Source organism: Sus scrofa, chromosome 7 (assembly GCF_000003025.6).
Source record: "Sus scrofa isolate TJ Tabasco breed Duroc chromosome 7, Sscrofa11.1, whole genome shotgun sequence".
Classification (NCBI taxonomy): Eukaryota; Metazoa; Chordata; class Mammalia; order Artiodactyla; family Suidae; genus Sus; species Sus scrofa.
The window spans coordinates 53,628,704-53,647,219 of NC_010449.5; the positions used below are offsets into that span (position 1 = coordinate 53,628,704).

Here is an 18,516-nt window from a genome sequence, read left to right on the forward strand (position 1 = left end):
GTGGGTCTGACCCAGGTTCCTGGGGAGTTACAGCTTCTGGCCTGGGTGCCAGGCATCTGGGGCTTTGTGTGGCCTCCAGGGCGGAGTCTGTTTCTCATTCTGCCCTGCCGGGCCCCTGCAGGTGAGCCCTGCTGCCTTCAAAGCAGGTGTTCTGGGACTCATCTTCCCTGCAGGACACCAGGCTAGGGCCCAACATGTGCCAGAGCTGTCACCCTGCAGGCTGATGTTCTTCTGTTTGTGGTTGTCACTGGAGGTGGGGGGTGGGTGGGCTTGGTGGCATGGCAAGGCCAGCTGTCTCCCCACCACTGTCTCATCCTGGTTCCTTCTTTATGACTTTGGATGTGGAACACCTTTTGTGGTGGGTTCTAGTCTTTTTCATCGATGGTTGTTCAGCAGGTAGCTGTGACTTTGCTGTGCTCGTGGGAGGGGGTAAGCTCAGGGTCCCTCTGGTCCGCTCTCTTGTCTCTAAGACAAATACTTCTGCAGAACTTCCGTTGGAAGTGAGTGGGGAAACCCTGCCTCACACCCTGATCTTCCTTCCAGCTCCAGCTAGATCTTTTTTTTTTTTTTTTTTTTTTGTCTTTTTGCCTTTTTTCTTGAGCAGCTCCCGAAGCATATGGAGGTTCCCAGGCTAGGGGTCTAATCGGAGCTGTAGCCACCGGCCTACGCCAGAGCCACAGCAATGCGGGATCTGAGCTGCATCTGCGACCCACACCACAATTCACGGCAATGCCGGATCCTTAATCCACTGAGCGAGGCCAGGGATCAAACCCACAACTTCATGGTTCCTAGTCAGATTCGTTAACCACTGCACCACGACAGGAACTCTCAGCTGTATCTTTGGTTGTTGGACAGAAAGCCATGTTTCTAAGTCATAAGCTACCTTGATACATCTTGGTTGGCTCTCAGTTTTTACACTGAGTGTTGGCTCCCTGTTTTGGAGCTGATCAGTGTTGGTGGTGGGTCACTCTCTGTCCCCTGCACTGCCCGTCTCCTTGCAGCCCCTCTCAGGTTGAGTGCTGGTGTCTGCCCAGCAGTCCCTGTTTGTAGACAGAGTGTCCTTTCCTTACTCATCTTACAATATTGAGTATTTCCTTCCCTAGGATAGCTGGCACCACCTTTTCTTACGTGTGACCTAGGGCTCTGCTTTTATGTCCATTTCATCAGGCCAGTTGGATGTCTAGTCTGTTTGTGAGGACACTGTCCCCCGTCCCACTACACGACAGGGGCCTCCTCTCTTGCCATCCTCCTGGCCCAGGGCTTCTCTGGGCAGGGACTGCAGAGGCCACCTGGAGCCAAGCATCTTGGCTCTTTGACCACCTGGGCTTCATGTTCCCAAATCCAAAGATGTAGTTTTAGTCCCCAAAAGACTCTCTGGGCAAAGGACATGTTGGGGTCGTCAATGGCAATGATGCCTGATGCCCACTTTCTCCTCTGCCCCTCGGCACCAGCCCCTGACCAGCAAGTGGTGAAGACCTTAAATCTGTGTGGAGCCCTCCCCCATAGGGGCCAGTGGGATGTGCTGGCAGGCACTGGGCCACCCAGCTGCAGGGCTTCAGGCCCCCCGACAGGAGATGAGCTTCCACACCTGGGGTGGGGGGGCACTGGTGGCTCCTGGGGCAGAGGGTCCTTACCCTCTTGGTGGGAACCGGCTGAGGTGGTTGAGACAGGAGAGGCCAGATGGCCTGAAGGATCTGAGACAACAGAAACTCACGGCACCTTAGGATTCAGGGTCGGGGGCAGGCACTGGCCAGTGGATGCTGGGGCCCCAGGGATTGGAGTTTGGCAGGAAAACCTGGCAGGTGCTGACAAGATCAAGGGTGTGTCCTGCATGTGAGGATGGAGGGGTCAGGGATGTGAGCGGATCAGGAGTCCAGCCGGGCAGTCGCCTTTGCAAGGGAGGTGGAGGGTGAGGATGGATCCAAGGGCACCATGAAGGAGAGGGTGTTCGTGGGTGAAGGGGGCAACTGCAAGGCAAATGCTGGGCAAGGACACACATCAGTCACACATCCATTAAGACATGTGGGAGCCAGGAAAAACCGCGGGAAGGGACACAGTCCAGGAAATGTTTTAAATGGGAATCAAGAAATACTGAACACAAAGGAGCTCAGCCCTCAAATCCATTATCAGGACCCAAGACTCATTTAATGCAAAGCAGGGCAAGGGGGTGAGAGAGATAAGGAGCACAGAGACTGGCAGGAAGAGTGAGCTGGATGGAGCAGCACAGTATGCCCAGGGCTGCTTCACACCCATCCAGGAACTGTGGGAGGAGGTGGTCCCATCACCTCCAGAGGCACGGCGTGGTGGGTCTTGTAGGTGCGCTTGGGGTCCATGGGGTCAAACACAAAGGCATGAGTGGGCAGCCTGCACCCCCAGGCTATCGGGGTGCAGGCAGGCTCCTGGCTGTGGAACCGACTGTGCTTCCAAAACTTGCCTGCTTGTCTCAGGGTCAGGACTGGGAGTGACCTGGAAACTCTTTGCCTCTTGCAGGGGTGAGGTGATCAATGGGGGATTTGGCCTCGTGCTGGACGGGACCGAGGAGGCTGAGCAGAAGGCCAGGATGATGCTCAGCTGGGACGTCTCCAACGGAGTGAGTGCCCACCAGCCCCCCCCCATCAATGGCTCTGTTTCCTTGGACTAGAGCCACAAGGAAGCCCTGCCTGATGCCCAGGAGATAGTCTGCTTTGTTGTGTGTAACGGAGAGAGAGAAAGTGTGTGTGTATGTGTGTGCACATATGTGTGCCCACATGTGAGTATTTGTGTGAGTACATGCATGAAAGTGCTTGTATGTGTGTATGCGTGTGTGTATGAGTGAAGTGTGTGCATATGGATGGGAGTGTGTTGAGTGTGCATGCATGTGTGTTTATATCCATGTGTATGTGCACGCATGTGAGGTGTGTTCATAAGGGTGAGCGTGTATGAGAGAGTGTGTGTGCACGTGTGTGAGATTGTGTTACAGGTGAGTGTGTTGCACTGTGTACACGTGTGCCCTGTGTGTTTTGTGCATGCGCATGTGAGAGAGAGAGTGCGTGTGTGTGTGTATAAATGCACTGTGTGAGGTGTGTGAGTTGTGAGTGTGTGTGCCTGTGTGAGTTGTGTGAGTGTGTTCTGCATGTGTGTGTGATGGTGAGAGTGTATGAGTGAGTGTTACACTGTGAGTGTGTGAGAAAGGGAGTGTGTGAGTGTTTTGTGTGTATAGCTGAGTGTGTAAATGTGTGTAAGCCAGCGTGTGCCATGTGAGTTGTTGCACTCTGCAGGTGTGTATGTGAGAGGGTGCCTGTGTGTGTATTGCATGTGCGTGTGTGTCCATGTGTGTGTGTTGTGTGCATGTTCGAGTGGGTTATGTGTACTGTGTGAGTTGTGTTGCTCGTGCATGAGTACAGCGTGCCTGTGTATGAGTACAGCGTGCGTGTGTGAGTGTGCAAGGGTGGTGTGTGTGTGGTGTGTGTGTAAGTGTGTTGTGCTGCATGTGTGTCAATGATGAGTGTGTGTAAGCATGTGTGTGCCCTGTGTGAGTGTGTGAGAGTGTTGTTTGTGTGTTGTGCATGCATGTGTGTCTTGCATACGTGTGCCATGTGAGTGTGGAAGTTCATGAGTGAGTGTGTGCCTTGCATATTGCACAGGGGCACCATGTGGGTGTGTGAGTTCTTGAGTGTGCGGGAGTGTATGTGTGCATATGTGTTGCACAGGTGTACCATGTGGGTGTGAGTGTGCACGTGCAGGTGTGTATAGGAGTGTGTGTGTGTTGCATAGGTGCACCATGTGGGCATGCGAGTGTGCGCATGCCTGTGCATGTGGGAGGGAATGTGCGTGCATGTGTGTTGCACAGGTGTACCTTGGTGTGAGTGTGCATATGCACATGAGTGTGTATGTTGTGATGGAGCAGGGGCTCCGTCCTTTTCTGTGGCCACATCACAAGGCCTGAAGGGAAAGCAGCACAAATGGGAGGTCAGGTGATGATGGGGGGGTACCTGCAGATGTGAGCAAAGTGGGGAGGGGGCTTGGGGAGCTCAATGCGAGGGTCAACGAGTTAGACTCCGGTGGCCTAAGCCTGAGAGTGGAGGGTGGAGGGGACCCAGGGCGTTGACTCTTTAGGAGTCCTGAAGGCAGAGAGGGGGTAGTTGGGACAGCTGGGGAGGCTATTGGCAAGAAGAAGTAGGAGGCAGGGGGAGGTGCCAGGCCACCGTCCAGGGAGCCCTGACGAGAGTGGACCAGACGTAGTGAGGCAGACAGGAAGTCTGAAGGCAGAGCCAGGGTCCCTGTGCTCTGAGGGTGACTCCTGGGGGCCCAGCCAGGGTCCACCTGGAGGTGGGGAGGCTGCGCAGAAGGCCGGCCAGTGTCAGGTCAGAGGTGGGTGGGTCAGGTTTCTAGCCAGGAGAGGAGGAGGTCTGAGCTGGAGTGGAGGTGGGGCGGATGCTGGGTCGGCCTGTGGGTAGCACAGAGGTCCCGCCATGGAGGAGTGGCCACATGGTCCAGAATGCACCACCCAATCCCACCCTGCTGGTAGGTGGCCCGCCGCTGTTGGTCCGGGAACCGGAAGGCCTACGAGATCATCTGCCAGACTATGCAGGAGAACTCAGGCTTGGTGGTGACGTTGCCCCACGAGGTGACAGATGAGTACATGCTGCAGCAGGCCCTGCAGGCTTGAGCAGGACTGAGAGCCCGTGGTCCCCTCCCCTTCAGCCCCGTCCTCACCTCCACTACTCACTCTCCTCTCCGAGCTTCCCACACACCTCTTGTGTCCCACCACCCCCAAGGGAATGTCACTGTGTCCCCATCTCACAGACGAGCCTGCTGAGGCCAGACAGGTGGGGCCTCTGCCACCTCCCCTGGGAACCCGAGTTGGTGAGGTCTTTTTAAGGGCTGGGTCCTGCCACCTGGTGGCCCAGGCCCTGTCAGGGGAACAGTAGCTGAGCCAGGCACCCACCAGCCCCTTGGAGCCACCTGCAGGTCCCCCTCCTGCCAAGGAGCTGAGTTCCTTTGGTCGGTTCTCAGCCCTCACACTGCCCTCCCTCCACCCACCTGGGTGGCCAGGGGACTGGGCAGAGGTGGGCCTGCCACCCGTGCTGGCTGTCCATGCAGGGACACCGATGACCTCACTACACAAAGTGGCCCAGCTTTGACCACGTTACTGTCCCCTTAGTTCTCAGTCTTAGCCTTGGATGGGCCCAAGGCAGGTTAACAGATGACCCATCCTGAACAAAAAGTTAAGAGATTGGGGACAGAGCTCCAAGGGGCTGCAGAAAGCCTGACACGCCTCCCTTCCCGCGTCTAGCTGGGGGCTGAGTCCTCAACCTTCAGCACTGCTTGTCTCCTCCCAGTGGCCATTCTGCCTTTTCCTGGACTAGCAAAACCCCAGTGTTGTCTGGACAGTGAGATACACAGAAAAAGTAGTTGATTTTCCAGCACTCCCTGTAATTAGGAGTGACCACTGGCCTAGTTCTAGCCCATGGGGAGCCTGTTGTGGGACTTCTGGGAAAGCTGTAATAAAAATGGACAGATAGGGCTGGATTGCTGTGTCTTCTTCCTGTCAGGACCTCAGGTGTGATGCCTGGAAGCACAGCAACCCTACTGTGACCATGTGGACCATGGTTGCGTGAGAAGAGCGCACGCGGAAAGCCTGGGATCCTGGCGGTGCATGGAGCTGCTGTCCCAGGCCCGGATGGCCCCTCTCCTTGACCCTCACTTGTTAAAAACGTCCCAGCAGGGCTTATGTTCCACGCAGCAGGCAGAGGGGCTAGATTACCAGATCGCTCTGCCCAAGTCTCTGTGGAAGGCTCCCTGCTGCGTATTCATGCATGAACACTCCCTGTTCCGGGGCAGAATCAAAGACATACATTCAGTGTGAAGACCAGGCCCTCCCGAAAACTTTCCCATCCAGCACCTTCCTTATTAAGGGCATCCAGGGCTCACTGGCCAGCCTCAGAGCCAGGTCTGGGGACTTCACACCCTCTCTGGGCTCCTTACTTCAGCCTGCCAGTAAGCAGGCTCCCTCCCTGCCTCTGCTGCCAGCCAGGAGCAGGGTGGCTGACCACAGCCTCAGCAGCATGGGGATGCCAAGTCCAGAATATTCCTCTCCACCTGGCTCTATAAAAGGTCCGAGTCCCTTCCCACTGCAGCCGCTGACCTTCCACACCCACTGAATCTTCAGGGTGAGGATGGCGATGAGGTTGGTTGTGGTCTGGGAACCTGGCATCAGGCCCTCAGATAGTTGGATATTTTCTGGAGACGTTGTGTGTGAACCTGGATTCTTGCCTTTTCCCACACTTAGCAAAGAATTAAAACATTAATTTAGGTATCTGTGCCTCGTGACCAGCAGCAGCCTTCTGCCAACCTTCCTTAGGAAAGCAGAGGTGTGTGGTCCACTGAGAAATGTTTTCAGCAAAAGGATTAAGATGGAAACCAGTTGGCCCTGATGGGCATGGGCTTGGCTGCCCTGAAAATGAGTTTGTGGGAGTTCCTGTTGAGGCTCAGTGGTTAACGAGTTTGACTAGGAACCATGAGATTGCGGGTTTGATCCCTGGCTTTGCTTAGTGGGTTAAGGATCCCGCGTTGCTGTGGCTGTGGCGTAGGCCGGCGGCTACAGCTCCATTTCGACCCCTAGCCTGGGAATCTCCATATGTCACAGGAGCGGCCCAAGAAATGGCAAAAAGACAAAAAGAAAAAAAAAAAAAAAAGAAAGAAAAGAAAATGAGTTTTTGAAAATCTCAGGTGCTGATTGGACCTGCCAGGAACCAGAGGCTTTCCCTGCTGGCCCTCCAGGCCAGTGCGGGAGGCCTCTGTAACCTTGCCCTGCGCCTTCTAGGGCAGGCTCCGACCCTAGGGGCTGAGGTCAGACTTGACCTGCAATTGTGTTTTGTTTGGCTGGCCCTCTTTAAAAATTTTTTGACTTAGTCACCAATTTTTTTTTTTAAGTAAGATTTATTTAAAAAAAATTTTTTTTTGGTCTTTTTGCCATTTCTTGGGCCGCTGCCGCAGCATATGGAGGTTCCCAGGCTAGGGGTCCAATTGGAGCTGTAGCCACCGGCCTACGCCAGAGCCACAGCAACGCAGGATCTGAGCCGCGTCTGCTACCTACACCACAGCTCACTGCAACGCCGGACCCTTAACCCACTGAGTAAGGCCAGGGATCGAACCCTCAACCTCATGGTTCCTAGTTGTATTCGTTAACCACTGCGCCACAATGGGAACTCCTTTGTCACCAATTTTTAAAAATCGATTTTTCACTTAAAAATCTAGTAGCAGCCCCTCTACTAAGGAGGTGGAGGCCTCGAGCAAGCAGTCAAGGTGGAGGCAGGAGGAGCTGGCCTCTTCCTGCCTCGCTCAGTGAACTGGGACATTCCATCTCATCTCCTGCCCCTGGAGTGGACTCGACACCACCAGCTGCCTCAGCCCTCACACTGAACCATGCCTTCAGCTTTCCCGGGTCCCTGTTTCTGGCACAGAGCCCCTCAACCCTTGGAATTTCCTAACAGATGAGAGGGAAGGTGTGTGGTATTCATACCAGGCCCCTTTCAGTCACACCTGCATTTCTGTTGAGGTGAATTGGGGCCACTTCTCGGTAGGGACTGGTTGCCAGGGAGCCCACCTGGTGACTGGAGGCTTGGAATGTTCAGTTTCCCACCCTTGACCCCTGAGGGGGAAAGAGGGGCTGGACTAAATCTCCATAGCCAGTGATTTAGTCACCTGTGCCTGTGTCCTGGAGCCTCCGTGACAGTCCCATGGGAAGGTGGTGGAGGGAGCTCCAGGCTGGTGACCCCATGGAGGTCTGGGAGAGGGTGCCCTCACGGTGTGGATGCTCAGAGTCCTTCCCATGTGCCTTGGCCTCCACATCTCTTCCATCCAGCCATTCCTGAGTTATTTATAACAGTCTAGTGATCTAGAAAGTAAAATGTTTCTCTGGGTTCTCTGAGCTGCTCTAACCAATTAATGCATCCCGAGGGGGGTTGTCATGGGAGCCCTGCATCTACAGTCGGAGGGTCCGAAGCACAGGGGGCAGCCCGAACTTGCAGTGGGCATCTGAGGCGGGCCCAGAGGCACTCTTGACAACAGAGCTCTTGAGCTGTGGGTCCTCCCAGGAGATAAGTGTTGGAACTGAGCTGACTGCTCCATGGTGGTGGAGGAAAAAAAACCCGTGCACTGTAACACCCAGCTGGCCACACTCCTGCCAGAGCTTGGGAAGGACAGCACTTGGGCTGACTGTTCAAAGTCTGCCTTCCAGCCCAGCAGGTAGCAGCCCAGCTGGTGGGATTCTCCATGTGCATCCTCTGCTTCTCCTCCCCAACCGCTTCCTCCACCCACCTGTTTGGAGAGAAACAGGGCCTGGGACGCTGAGGGTCTGCAGTCCTGCCACTGCAGGGGAAGCCCTTTAGAACATGGGCTTCTCAGCAATCAGCACTGCTCAAGTTGAGGGGTGACTGAGCCTTTCTGCCGCTCACAGTAAACCCGCCCCCCCCCTCCCTGTGACAGTGGCAGCAAACCCAGGGTGGGCTTTTTTGTTTGTTTGTTTGTTTGTTTTGTTTTTTTTTAATGCTGGAAGTCACTCTTGAAAGGTGAAAACTCAGAGAATGGAAACATCCATGTTGCCACCAAATGCTTTTCATTAGAATTTTTTCTTTCTGGTGGTAAAACACATATGCCAGAATTTACCATCCTAACCATTTGTAGGTGCTGAGGTCAGTGGTGTTACGTGCATTCACATCGTGGGGCAGTGCCATCATCATGGTCTTCAGAATGCTTCATCTTCTCCAACTGAATCTGTGTCTTTGTTACCCAGTAACTCTCCCCGCCCCCGGCCCCAGCATCTACTTCTTGTCCCTGTGAGTCTGCGTGCTCTTGGGACCTTATGGAAATGGATCAATGCAGTGTTTCTTTTTTCAGGACTGCCTTATTTCACTTGGTATATTGTCCTCAATGTCCATTCAAGTTGTCCCATGTATCAGTATTTCCTTCTTTTTAAAGACTGAATAATATTCTGCTGTATCCATAAATCACATTCTTTATCACTCATCCATCAGTGTGTTTTTAGGTTTCTTCCACCTTTTGGTGGTTGTGAATAATGCTGCTGTGTACGTGGGTGCAAACATCTGCTAGAGTCCCTGCCTTCAATAATTTTGGATTATATGCAGAGGTGGGTTGGCTGGGTCATATGGTAATTCTGCGTTTAGTTTTTTGAGTACCTATTATGCTGTTTTACATAATGGAAACATTTAATTATAACAATTACTTTAAAAACACTCATGAGCTAAAACAAAAAAATGCCAAAGGGAAGTGAGGTGTGGTGTGAAGGTGCCCTTTCCCGCCTCAGCTCAAAAGCAGTCACAGCTGCTAGCAGTGTCTTGTGCATCTTTCCAGAAATTTTCCAAGGACATGCAGGCACATGAACACACATTTAGTTGCCCTCCTAAACAGGCAGGATCCTCATCAACAATATTCTGCATGGACCTCTAACAGTATGTTTTTAGTGGAGACATACAAAACACTGTTTTAGAGTGTATAAGTCGGTGTTTTTTGTACACTCACTGTGTTCCGTACTCATCACTGCTGTCTAATTCCAGGACATTCCATCACCCTGAAAAGAAATACCTTAGCTGTTAGCAATTAGTCCTAATTCCCTTCCCTCCATCCCCTGGCAACGGCTAATCTACTTTCTGCCTTTATAGATTTATCTTTCTGCAGATTTCATTTGACTGGAGTCACACATCTGGTCTCTGGGGTCTGGCTTCTTTCCCTTAGCATGTTTTCACGGTTCATCCATGTGTAATATCAGTACTTTATTCCTTTTTATGGTGAAATAATACTCCTTTGGATGGATATGCCATATTTTGCTTACCCTTTTGTCTATTGATGGACACTTGACTATTTTAATTTTTTTTAATTAATATTATGAATAATGGTACTGTGAACATCTACATACAAGTTTTTGTGTGAATGTGTTTTCATTTCTTTTGGATGTATGCCTAGGAGTGGAGTTGCTGGGTCATATAGAAATTCACCTTTAACTTTTTGAGGAACTGCCAAGACTTCTGCAGAAGCTTTACCATTTTACATTCCCACCAGAAAGTATGAAGGTTTCAGTTTTTCCACATCCTCACCAACACTTGTTATTATCCATTTAAAACATTATAATCATCCTTGGAGTTCTCTGGTGGCCTAGGAGTTAAGAATCTGGGGAGTTCTCTTGTGGTGCAGTGGGTTAAGAATTTGGTATTGTCACTGTGGTGGCTCAGGTTGCTGCTGTGGTGGGTGTTCGATCCCTGGCCTGGGAATGTTTGCATGCTATGGGCACAGCCCCCTCACCCCCCAAAAAAATTACAGCTAACCTAGTAGGTGTGCAGTGGTATTTCATTGTGGTTTTGTATTGCATTTCCCATTTCACTTTTATTTTTTCTTTGGAAAGATGTCTGTTAACGTCTTTTGTGTATTTTTAAATTGGGTTGTCTTTTTGTGATTGAGTTACAAGAGTTTTTTAAAAAATATTTTGGATAGTAGATCCCCATCAGATATATCACTTGCAAACTTTTCTCCATTTTGTGGATTATCTTTTCACTTTCTTGTTTGTATTCTTTGACCCAAAAGAGTTTTTAATTTTGATGGCCAATTTGTTTCTTTAATTGGTTGTGCTTTTGGTTTTTAAATCTAAGAAACCTGTCCCCTAATCCAAGGTCATACAGATCTACATCTATGTTTTCTTCTAGTAGTTTTGTAGTTATAGCCTTTATATCCATTTTGAGTTGCTTTTTGCCTTTGGTAGGAGGCAGAGGGCCAAACCCATTCTGTTGTACGTGGATATCCAGTTGTCCTAGTACCCTTTATTGAAAAGGTTGTCCCTTCACTGAATGGTCGTGGAGCAATTTGTATTTTGGCACAAATCCTTATGTATATATGAGGATGTGTCCTATTCTTTTTAATATTATTGAAGTACCTTATTCTTAAAGTACTTTAATAATCAAGCATTCATCAATTCAATACATCTACTAAAAGTCCTCTCTGCTCGCCCCCGGTCACAGCTGTGAATAAGAGGACAGGGCTCCTGTCCTCACGGGGTCCTCATTTTAGAGTCACGATGAATTAGCAGGAAAGGGACGATAAAACTACTGCCACTGAGAGCTGTCAAAGGAAGAGGGGCGCTGCGAGAGTGCATTTTGGAGACAGACTTGCCTAAGTGCAGTCTCTAAGTTGGAACCTGCTCGTCCAGCGGGAGTGGGGGACGCATGGGGCGGTGGGACTGCAGAGAGGGGTCGAGTTGGGGAGCAGGTGCGGCCGGACACGCGTTTCGGAAGACCAGCAGCGCGACCTGCAGAGGAGCGACTGGGGGGCGGGGGCGGGGGCCGAGAAGGCCGCGGTGGGTCCAGGCAGGTACCAGAAGCGAGGGGAGGCTGGTTGAGTTGGTTGGACCTCTAACCGCAGGTCCCCCGCGCTCAACACGAGCGGCGGGGGAGCGAGGGGGGCGTGACCCGGCCGGGATTCTACCAACCCCGGACCGCCCGCGGAGAGAAGCCCTGACGTCACGCGCCCCGGTGGACGCCCTCGCCCCGCCCACCGCCCCGCGCACGCGCGCCTCGGGCCGGGCCTGCAACGCGCCGGGTTTTGGCGTTGACCCGCGGGCGTCGCGCACGGCGTCGCGCACGGAGGGCGTGAGGGTGGGGCGGGGCTTCCGGTGAGGCGGTGGCTGGACGCGCTGTGGCCCAAGATGGACGTGCCGGCGGTGCTCGCCCCCCCGGCTCCGGCCCCGGCCCAGCGCGGACCCCAGCTCGGGGGCGGCCCCGGTCGGACCCGCAGAGCTCCGGGCCCTGCGCGCCGCCGTCTCCTGCTGCTGCGGAGCCCCGAGGACGACGCGCAGGGGCAGCAGTGCGGAGAGGCCCGGCCAGCGGGCCCCGGCGGCGGCGGCGGCGGCGGCGGAGGCGACTCCTTCGTGGTGCTGCTGGAAGTGGCGCGCGGCGCGGCCGAGGCCCCGGGGCGGCTGGAGCCCGAGCCCGAGCCCAGCGTCGCCGCGAGCCCGGCCGGGCGCCCAGCGCAGGCCCTCGGCGGCGAAGCCCTTGTTTCCCCTACCGGCGCGCCTCTCGCGAGCCCCGGGGCCGCCGGCGGCCAGGACCTGGTGGTGCGCTTAGAGCGCGGCGTCCTCGCGCTTGCTGCACCGCCCCGGGGTTCTCCGCCGGACCGGGAGGCCGCCTGTCCGGCCGAGGCCCGCCGCGCGCCCGCCGGTCCCGGCTACCGCTGCCCGGAGCCACAGTGCGCTCTCCTCTTCGCCAAGAAGCACCAGCTCAAGGTGCACCTGCTGACGCACAGCGGCGGCCAGGGCCGGCGGCCCTTCAAGTGCCCGCTGGACGGCTGCGGCTGGGCCTTCACCACGTCCTACAAGCTCAAGCGGCACCTGCAGTCGCACGACAAGCTGCGGCCCTTTGGCTGCCCGGTGGGCGGCTGCGGCAAGAAGTTCACCACCGTATACAACCTCAAGGCGCACATGAAGGGCCACGAGCAGGAGAGCCTGTTCAAGTGCGAGGTGTGCGCCGAGCGCTTCCCCACGCATGCCAAGCTCAGCTCGCACCAGCGCAGCCACTTCGAGCCCGAGCGGCCCTACAAGTGCGACTATCCCGGTGAGCGGCGCGGCGGCGGGGGCCAAGCACGCGGCGTTTCTTCTTGCCGGGTTTTGGGGTTGCACCTGAACCCTGCGTTGCTGCGAGGTTGGGACAGCGAGGTAGCCCAGATCGTCTCAGCGCCCTTCCCAGGCTGCAGGCAGCGCTTCTCTTAAGGTGCTTCCGGTTAACGGGGTCGCAAGGTGTCTTTCCAGAGGTTTGAGTTTCCAGGCAGGTCTCATCGTTTAGAAAAGCTCGGTCCCACTTTCAGGCTCGCGCTCCGGGCTGCAGGGCGATCTGGCCCCAGGCGAGACCTTAGGAGCTGGAAGGACAGTCGCGGGTGTATGGTCCTTGTTTTTGTATCTCGAAAACCTTTATTTCCTTTGGACTTCACAGTTTTGTGAGGTTCTGGAAGTCGTCCTCATCTTCAGATGAAGAGACTGAGGCCGAGCAAGGCGGATACAGTCCGCGGAGGGGTCTTTCTCCGCTCTGATTGCTGTTGAACTCTCCCTGGGATAGATTTCTGCCTGGGAAGCCGAGGGAGTGCTGGTGGGTGAAGCTGCCAAGCCAAGGCAGGGAATGTGAGCTGTCGTGGGGCTGGGGGAGGAGCTGGAAGGGGGTCTGGGGGTGAAGCTGGAAGGGTGCAGGAGGCCTCCCGCATTCTTTGTTAAGAGAAGAGCTTGAATGTATTCCTACCTTGTGCCTGAGACCATGTTGATGTGTCTTGTAGGGCAGTGTGCTCTCCATAACGTGTATGTCATGAAATATATGTCAAAGGGTGGGACAAAAGTTAGTTGCTAGTATGTTTTTGTGTTTTCTTCCCTCCTGTCCTGGGCTGTCTTGTGCACCCATCTTCCTGGAGAGTGTGGCTTTAGGCCACTGATTAACGACTTTCTGAGCCCTGCACTCAGATGTGTTGGTGGCTTGCGACCGCTCTCTGGTCAGAAGCACAGGGGCACCTGAATGTGGTGGCAGAAGGGTCAGGGGTCCAGCCTGCTCCAGGGCACCCAGTCACCCTGAGGATTTTGAGGTGAATAGTCAGTGGGGTGTCTATCAGAGATGGGTGGGAGCAGGCTGTTGAAGCCCTGCTGAATGTTCCAGACCTGAGTTTGCTGAGGGCTGATCCAGGTAGAGGCAGTGGGGAATGCTGGAGAAGAAAGATTGCAGGGGGGAGTCGTGAGACCTGACTGTCAGCTGCGTGTGTGTGTGTGTGTGTGTGTGTGTGTGTGTGTGTCGGGAGTTCCTGATAGGGCAGGGGACTGGCTGAGCCTGTTTAGATTCGCCTGACCCAGTGTGAAGACGCCAATCCCAGGATGAGGAATGGCCAGGGTGGGGGCAGATTTTTGCCAGCAGGGAGGGTTGTAGGGCATTTAGGAAAATCAGCATTTCCCAGTTCAGTGTTGCTGCAGAAAGTAGGGTTCCCTACGCAGCGTGTACCTGGGGGCACCTGGTGGCAGGAGAGAAGTCTTCGAGGAAGAGGGCTTCGAGAAGTGTGTGCAGAGACACCTGGTAAACCTCTTGCAGCCTCCTGTTTCCTGCCCTGTTGGAGCCCTGAACCTTTTGTAAAAGGAGAACTAGTTATACCCAAAGTCTGGTGGCCTAGCTGAGGTTGAAGATGACCCCATAACCTCTGACAGCGCAGGGAACCCTGAGGAAGTGGGCCAAAGGAGAGAGAGGAGCTAGGTGACCGAGGCCAGTTGCAGGGGAGAGGGAGCAGCATCGCTCCCACAGGTGAAGAGGTCAAAGGGTCTCAGATGCTGCAGTGCTCTGCAGCCCTTTCCAGCTCAGCCTTACCAGCTGGGAACTCCTTCATGGGTCCTCGCATTGGCCTCTCTTGCTTTCAAGCGGGCCGCCGTGGCAGTTGAATTTCTGTAATGTCCACAGGGTCTGTGCTACAGCACTAGGAGCTGGTGACTGTGCCTGGAGGACTCTTGATCAGGTGCTCTGTCTCTGAGTCCTCTCGGGGCCAGAGGCCTGTGTGCACCCATTGGCTCCCCGGAGCACCCCGCTTCAGCTGTTATGCAACAGGTGGCAGAGTTCGTAACTTTCTGGGGGTGCTTCTGAGTCGTCCTCTTTCTTGTCTGCTCCAGTTTGAGCTGTGTCCTGGGGTGATGAGTGGTTTGACTCTGCCTGTGATTTTGGCCACACTGGTGAAGGGGATTTATGTTTTCTGTGTTCAGGCTGTGAGAAGACGTTCATCACAGTGAGTGCTCTCTTCTCCCACAACCGGGCCCACTTCAGGGAGCAGGAACTCTTCTCTTGCTCCTTCCCTGGTTGCAGTAAGCAGTATGACAAAGCCTGTCGCCTGAAAATCCACCTGAGAAGCCATACGGGTAAGGAGCCCAGCAGTGCAGGTTGTCTGGTCTCTGGTCTCTGTGGGCACAGCTTGCATTTATAGTCACGTGGTGTGTTTTTTTCTTTTCTAAGGCGAAAGACCTTTTATCTGTGACTCTGACAGCTGTGGCTGGACCTTCACCAGCATGTCAAAACTCCTACGGCACAAAAGGTGAACTTTACATTTTGCTTACGTTATCAGTTTTGAAAATGAGTGAATTGTTTGTCAGTAGCAGAAACCTATGGCTACAGTAATTGGTGGAATTTTTTAAGTTGTTAAAAAAAAAAAGCAACCAATGTGGCTAATTTGTAAAATTTAGAAAGTTCATATTAAGGAAACCACTCAGAATCTGATCACCTAAAAATCAGTCAGTTTTTTCTAAGTTTAATTTTATTTTTTTTGCCATTCAGAAATTCCTAGGTGGAACCACCCACACCACAACAACACTGGAACCTTACCCACTAGGCCTCCAGGGAACTCCTGTGTCTACTTATTTTTAAACTTCATTGTATACTGAATATACAGTTTGATATTTTAAAAAAAATCACGTTATAGGCACAGTCTTTCTTGTGTCATTACAAACTTCTCACAGTGGGACATTGCCCTTGGAAGGCTGGGCCTGTGTGCAAGTGACACTCGGCACTGGGCTTGGGTTCCCCATGCGGCTGTACAGCAGCTGGACTCTCGTGGCTTGTTTTCCCCTTTGCCCGGGACCAGGGAGGTTGGGCGGTCTGTCCATACTTGCACAGCTGGGGATTGAGGTGCTTCATGTGTCAGCGTTACGTAGAGAAGGACCACGTTCACATGTGGGCAGGGCTCAGTGCTGCATTTGGCTTGTTGTGTGCACTTCTTGTGTATGTTGGGATTTCTCAGCAGCAGAAGTGGCTTCAGTGCCTCTGAGAGTCAGCTGTTCCCAGATTGAAGCCACACTCATGTTTCTGGGTCTGACTCCAGGATCAGCATAGTCCTCAAAGAATTTTTTTTTTTTTTTTTTTTTTTTTGTCTTTTGTCTTTTTGTTGTTGTTGTTGTTGTTATTGTTGCTATTTCTTGGGCCGCTCCCGCGGCATATGGAGGTTCCCAGGCTAGGGGTTGAATCGGAGCTGTAGCCACCGGCCTATACCAGAGCCACAGCAACGCGGGATCCGAGCCGTGTCTGCAACCTACACCACAGCTCACGGCAACGCCGGATCGTTAACCCACTGAGCAAGGGCAGGGACCGAACCCGCAACCTCATGGTTCCTAGTCGGATTCGTTAACCACTGCGCCACGACGGGAACTCCCCTCAAAGAATTTTTAATTAAAGGGCAGCCCATTCGACCCCATGGGCTAAGGAAAAAATTAAGATTTTTCTGAAATGTACTTTTTTTTTTTAATGCAAAGAGTTTGTAGTTTGGTGTATTTTGCAGAGTTTTAGATAAATAATCACCTGAGAGGCCTGGTGCCTCTGGTCATGTGAGTGACCTCTGCCCCACCCTCTGTCCTACAGGAAACACGAGGATGACCGGAGGTTTGCCTGCCCTGTGGAGGGCTGTGGGAAGTCGTTTACGAGGGCAGAGCACCTGAAGGGCCACAGCGTCACCCACCTGGGCACAAAGCCCTTTGTGTGTCCTGTAGAAGGTAGGTTTCCTGCATCACTGATACCTAAGCTGTTGAGAGGTACGTTGTGTAAGTTGCAGCATTAGGTTTGCTTGGCTGGCTTTAGCCAGTTGTTTTGTCTTGGGAGCAGCTTGTGGGCAAGGGCAGATTCAGAAGCAGGCCCACTTGAGTCTGGGCCCTTGCTAGGCGCTTGCTAGGCTGGTGGCTCTGCTGAGTTACCTGCTTCGTTCAGCAATTGTGTGGACTCGGTGAAATCCTGGGTGGAAACGCCAGTTCTGCATTGGCGCGCAGCATGGACTCGTGCTGTGATTGGACAGTGATGCTGCCAGGATGGCTTTTGAAAAAGGACATTAGGAGGTTTTCCTCAGCCACTGGAGGGTCGGCTTGTTCCCCCCCTCCACCATGTGGCTGCACGGGGTGGGGGCACAGGCCAGGGCAGGCTGTATCCAGGTTCTAGCCTCCCTGTGCTAGGGACCTTGGGCAGGGGTCTCTGGGCCTCAGTTTCCTCGTCAGGAAAAGGGGATGTTACAGACCCATTTGCAGCCGAGCAGGTCCTGGAAGGTAAATCAGTTCCACCTCATCAGGGCTGCATTTGAGGCAGTTGACATGCAGGGTGAGTGGGGCACAGAGGAGGCTGCTTAGTCTGTTATGGGGCACAGGGGTGGCCTCCCTGTCAGCCAGGAGTGAGGAGGACCTGTGAGCAGCTCCACCCTCTCTCTCATCTGTGAAGTGGAGTAATGCCTGGGTGGACTCTTGGTGAGAAGGTTAAGTAAGGCCTGAGGAAGCATCGGTGTGTCTCAGCCACTGCTGTGCGACACTGCTGGCCGATGAGCACAGGAGGCCTGGGGCCAAGCCCTGGGGCCGCTGCAGATGGGGGGAGTCCCCAGGAGGACTGAGGAGCACACAGCGGGTGGGGACTGGGGCAGAGAGAGGGTGTTTGGGAAGGGTGCCCGATGGCTGGGGCAAGGCTGGGGCGAGGGAGAGAGAAGGGGCAGCGCTGGCTGCGGAGGTGGTGGTTCCCACTTTTGGTAACTGCATCCCCGAGAGCTCAGAGCTGGTCTTGGGTGGCGGGAGATGCATACAGCAGGAAAGGGTGCCCTCCTCCAGGGAGGGGAGGTAACGGCCAGAGCTGTAAGAGGGATCCCAGGACACCTGTGGCTTTGCTGAGAGGCAACAGTTCTTGAGTCTGGACGATTATGCTGTTTTCTCTGTTTTTGTTGATGTTTGAAATGTTCCATGATACAAAGTTAAGGAGTTTCCGTTGTGTCTCAGCAGGTTAAGATACATCATGGTCTTTGTGAGCATGTGGGTTTGATCCCTGGCCTCGCACAGTGGATTAAGGATCCGGTGTTGCCGCGAACTGCGGTGTAGGTCATGGATGCGGCTCAGATCTGGCATCGCTGTGGCTGTGGTGTAGGCTGGTAGCTGCAGTTCCGATTCAGCGCCTAACCTGGGACCTTCAATATGCTGCAGGTGTGGCTGTTTAAAAAAAAAAATACCATTACCACTACCAGCCTTTTCCACAGTAACAGGATGAGGAGGAGGAGATAGGGCTGATGTTGCAATTAGGAGAAGATAATCTTTGATACACATGAAAAAATGATCATACTCCTGATCATCAAAGGAAGTACACATTAAAGGGAGATATATTTTGTTCTCTGTTTAATTAGCAAATATCATCACAGTTGGAAACATTCTGCTGTGGGTGCCCCTTGGCCTCAGGAATGCGGCGGGACAGGACGTGTGCTCAGCACCCCTGCTGTGTGATGGGCCTCTGGAGCCCCCATGCTGAGGTTTCAGCGGGGGTGGGAGGTGGGAGCGGGTACAGGGTGCGCCATGTAGAGCATAGTACACGTGGTGACAGGGCCCCATGGACAAGGCTGGAGGTATGCCTTCTTTCTGTTGTTTTCCATATGCTCTATATTGAGCCCACCCTGGAACCAGGTATGAGTTTTGTTTGAATATGAAGTAAGTTCACAACTTCTTTGAGAGGCAGCAGAGCCCTTACT

General features: G+C 53.6%; 2 protein-coding genes and 1 long non-coding RNA gene across 9 annotated transcripts in view; all 3 read left to right on the top strand.

Annotated features, from left to right (window-relative positions):
• Positions 1 to 5,511, top strand: part of UROC1 (urocanate hydratase 1) — a 41,452-nt gene extending 35,941 nt beyond the window's left edge. For 5 of the 6 annotated variants that reach the window (XM_021098107.1, XM_021098106.1, XM_021098108.1 and 2 more), the window contains 2 exons: positions 2,491 to 2,590; positions 4,508 to 5,511. In XM_021098107.1, the coding sequence (XP_020953766.1) occupies positions 2,491 to 2,590; positions 4,508 to 4,648 (241 nt within the window). In that variant the 3' untranslated portion in view covers positions 4,649 to 5,511. The remainder of the gene's footprint in view (positions 1 to 2,490; positions 2,591 to 4,507) is intronic. The other variant, NM_001244219.1, reaches the window with a different exon arrangement.
• Positions 7,137 to 9,009, top strand: LOC106510116. The gene is made up of 2 exons (XR_001308313.2): positions 7,137 to 7,487; positions 8,668 to 9,009. It is a non-coding gene; the product is annotated as an uncharacterized LOC106510116 (long non-coding RNA).
• The window catches only part of ZXDC (ZXD family zinc finger C), a 32,246-nt gene continuing 25,361 nt past the window's right edge, over positions 11,632 to 18,516 (top strand). Inside the window, exons 1-4 of one of the 2 annotated variants that reach the window (XM_013996783.2) lie at positions 11,632 to 12,596; positions 14,756 to 14,908; positions 15,003 to 15,081; positions 16,398 to 16,528. In XM_013996783.2, the coding sequence (XP_013852237.1) occupies positions 11,693 to 12,596; positions 14,756 to 14,908; positions 15,003 to 15,081; positions 16,398 to 16,528 (1,267 nt within the window). In that variant the 5' untranslated portion in view covers positions 11,632 to 11,692. 2 annotated transcript variants of the gene reach the window in all.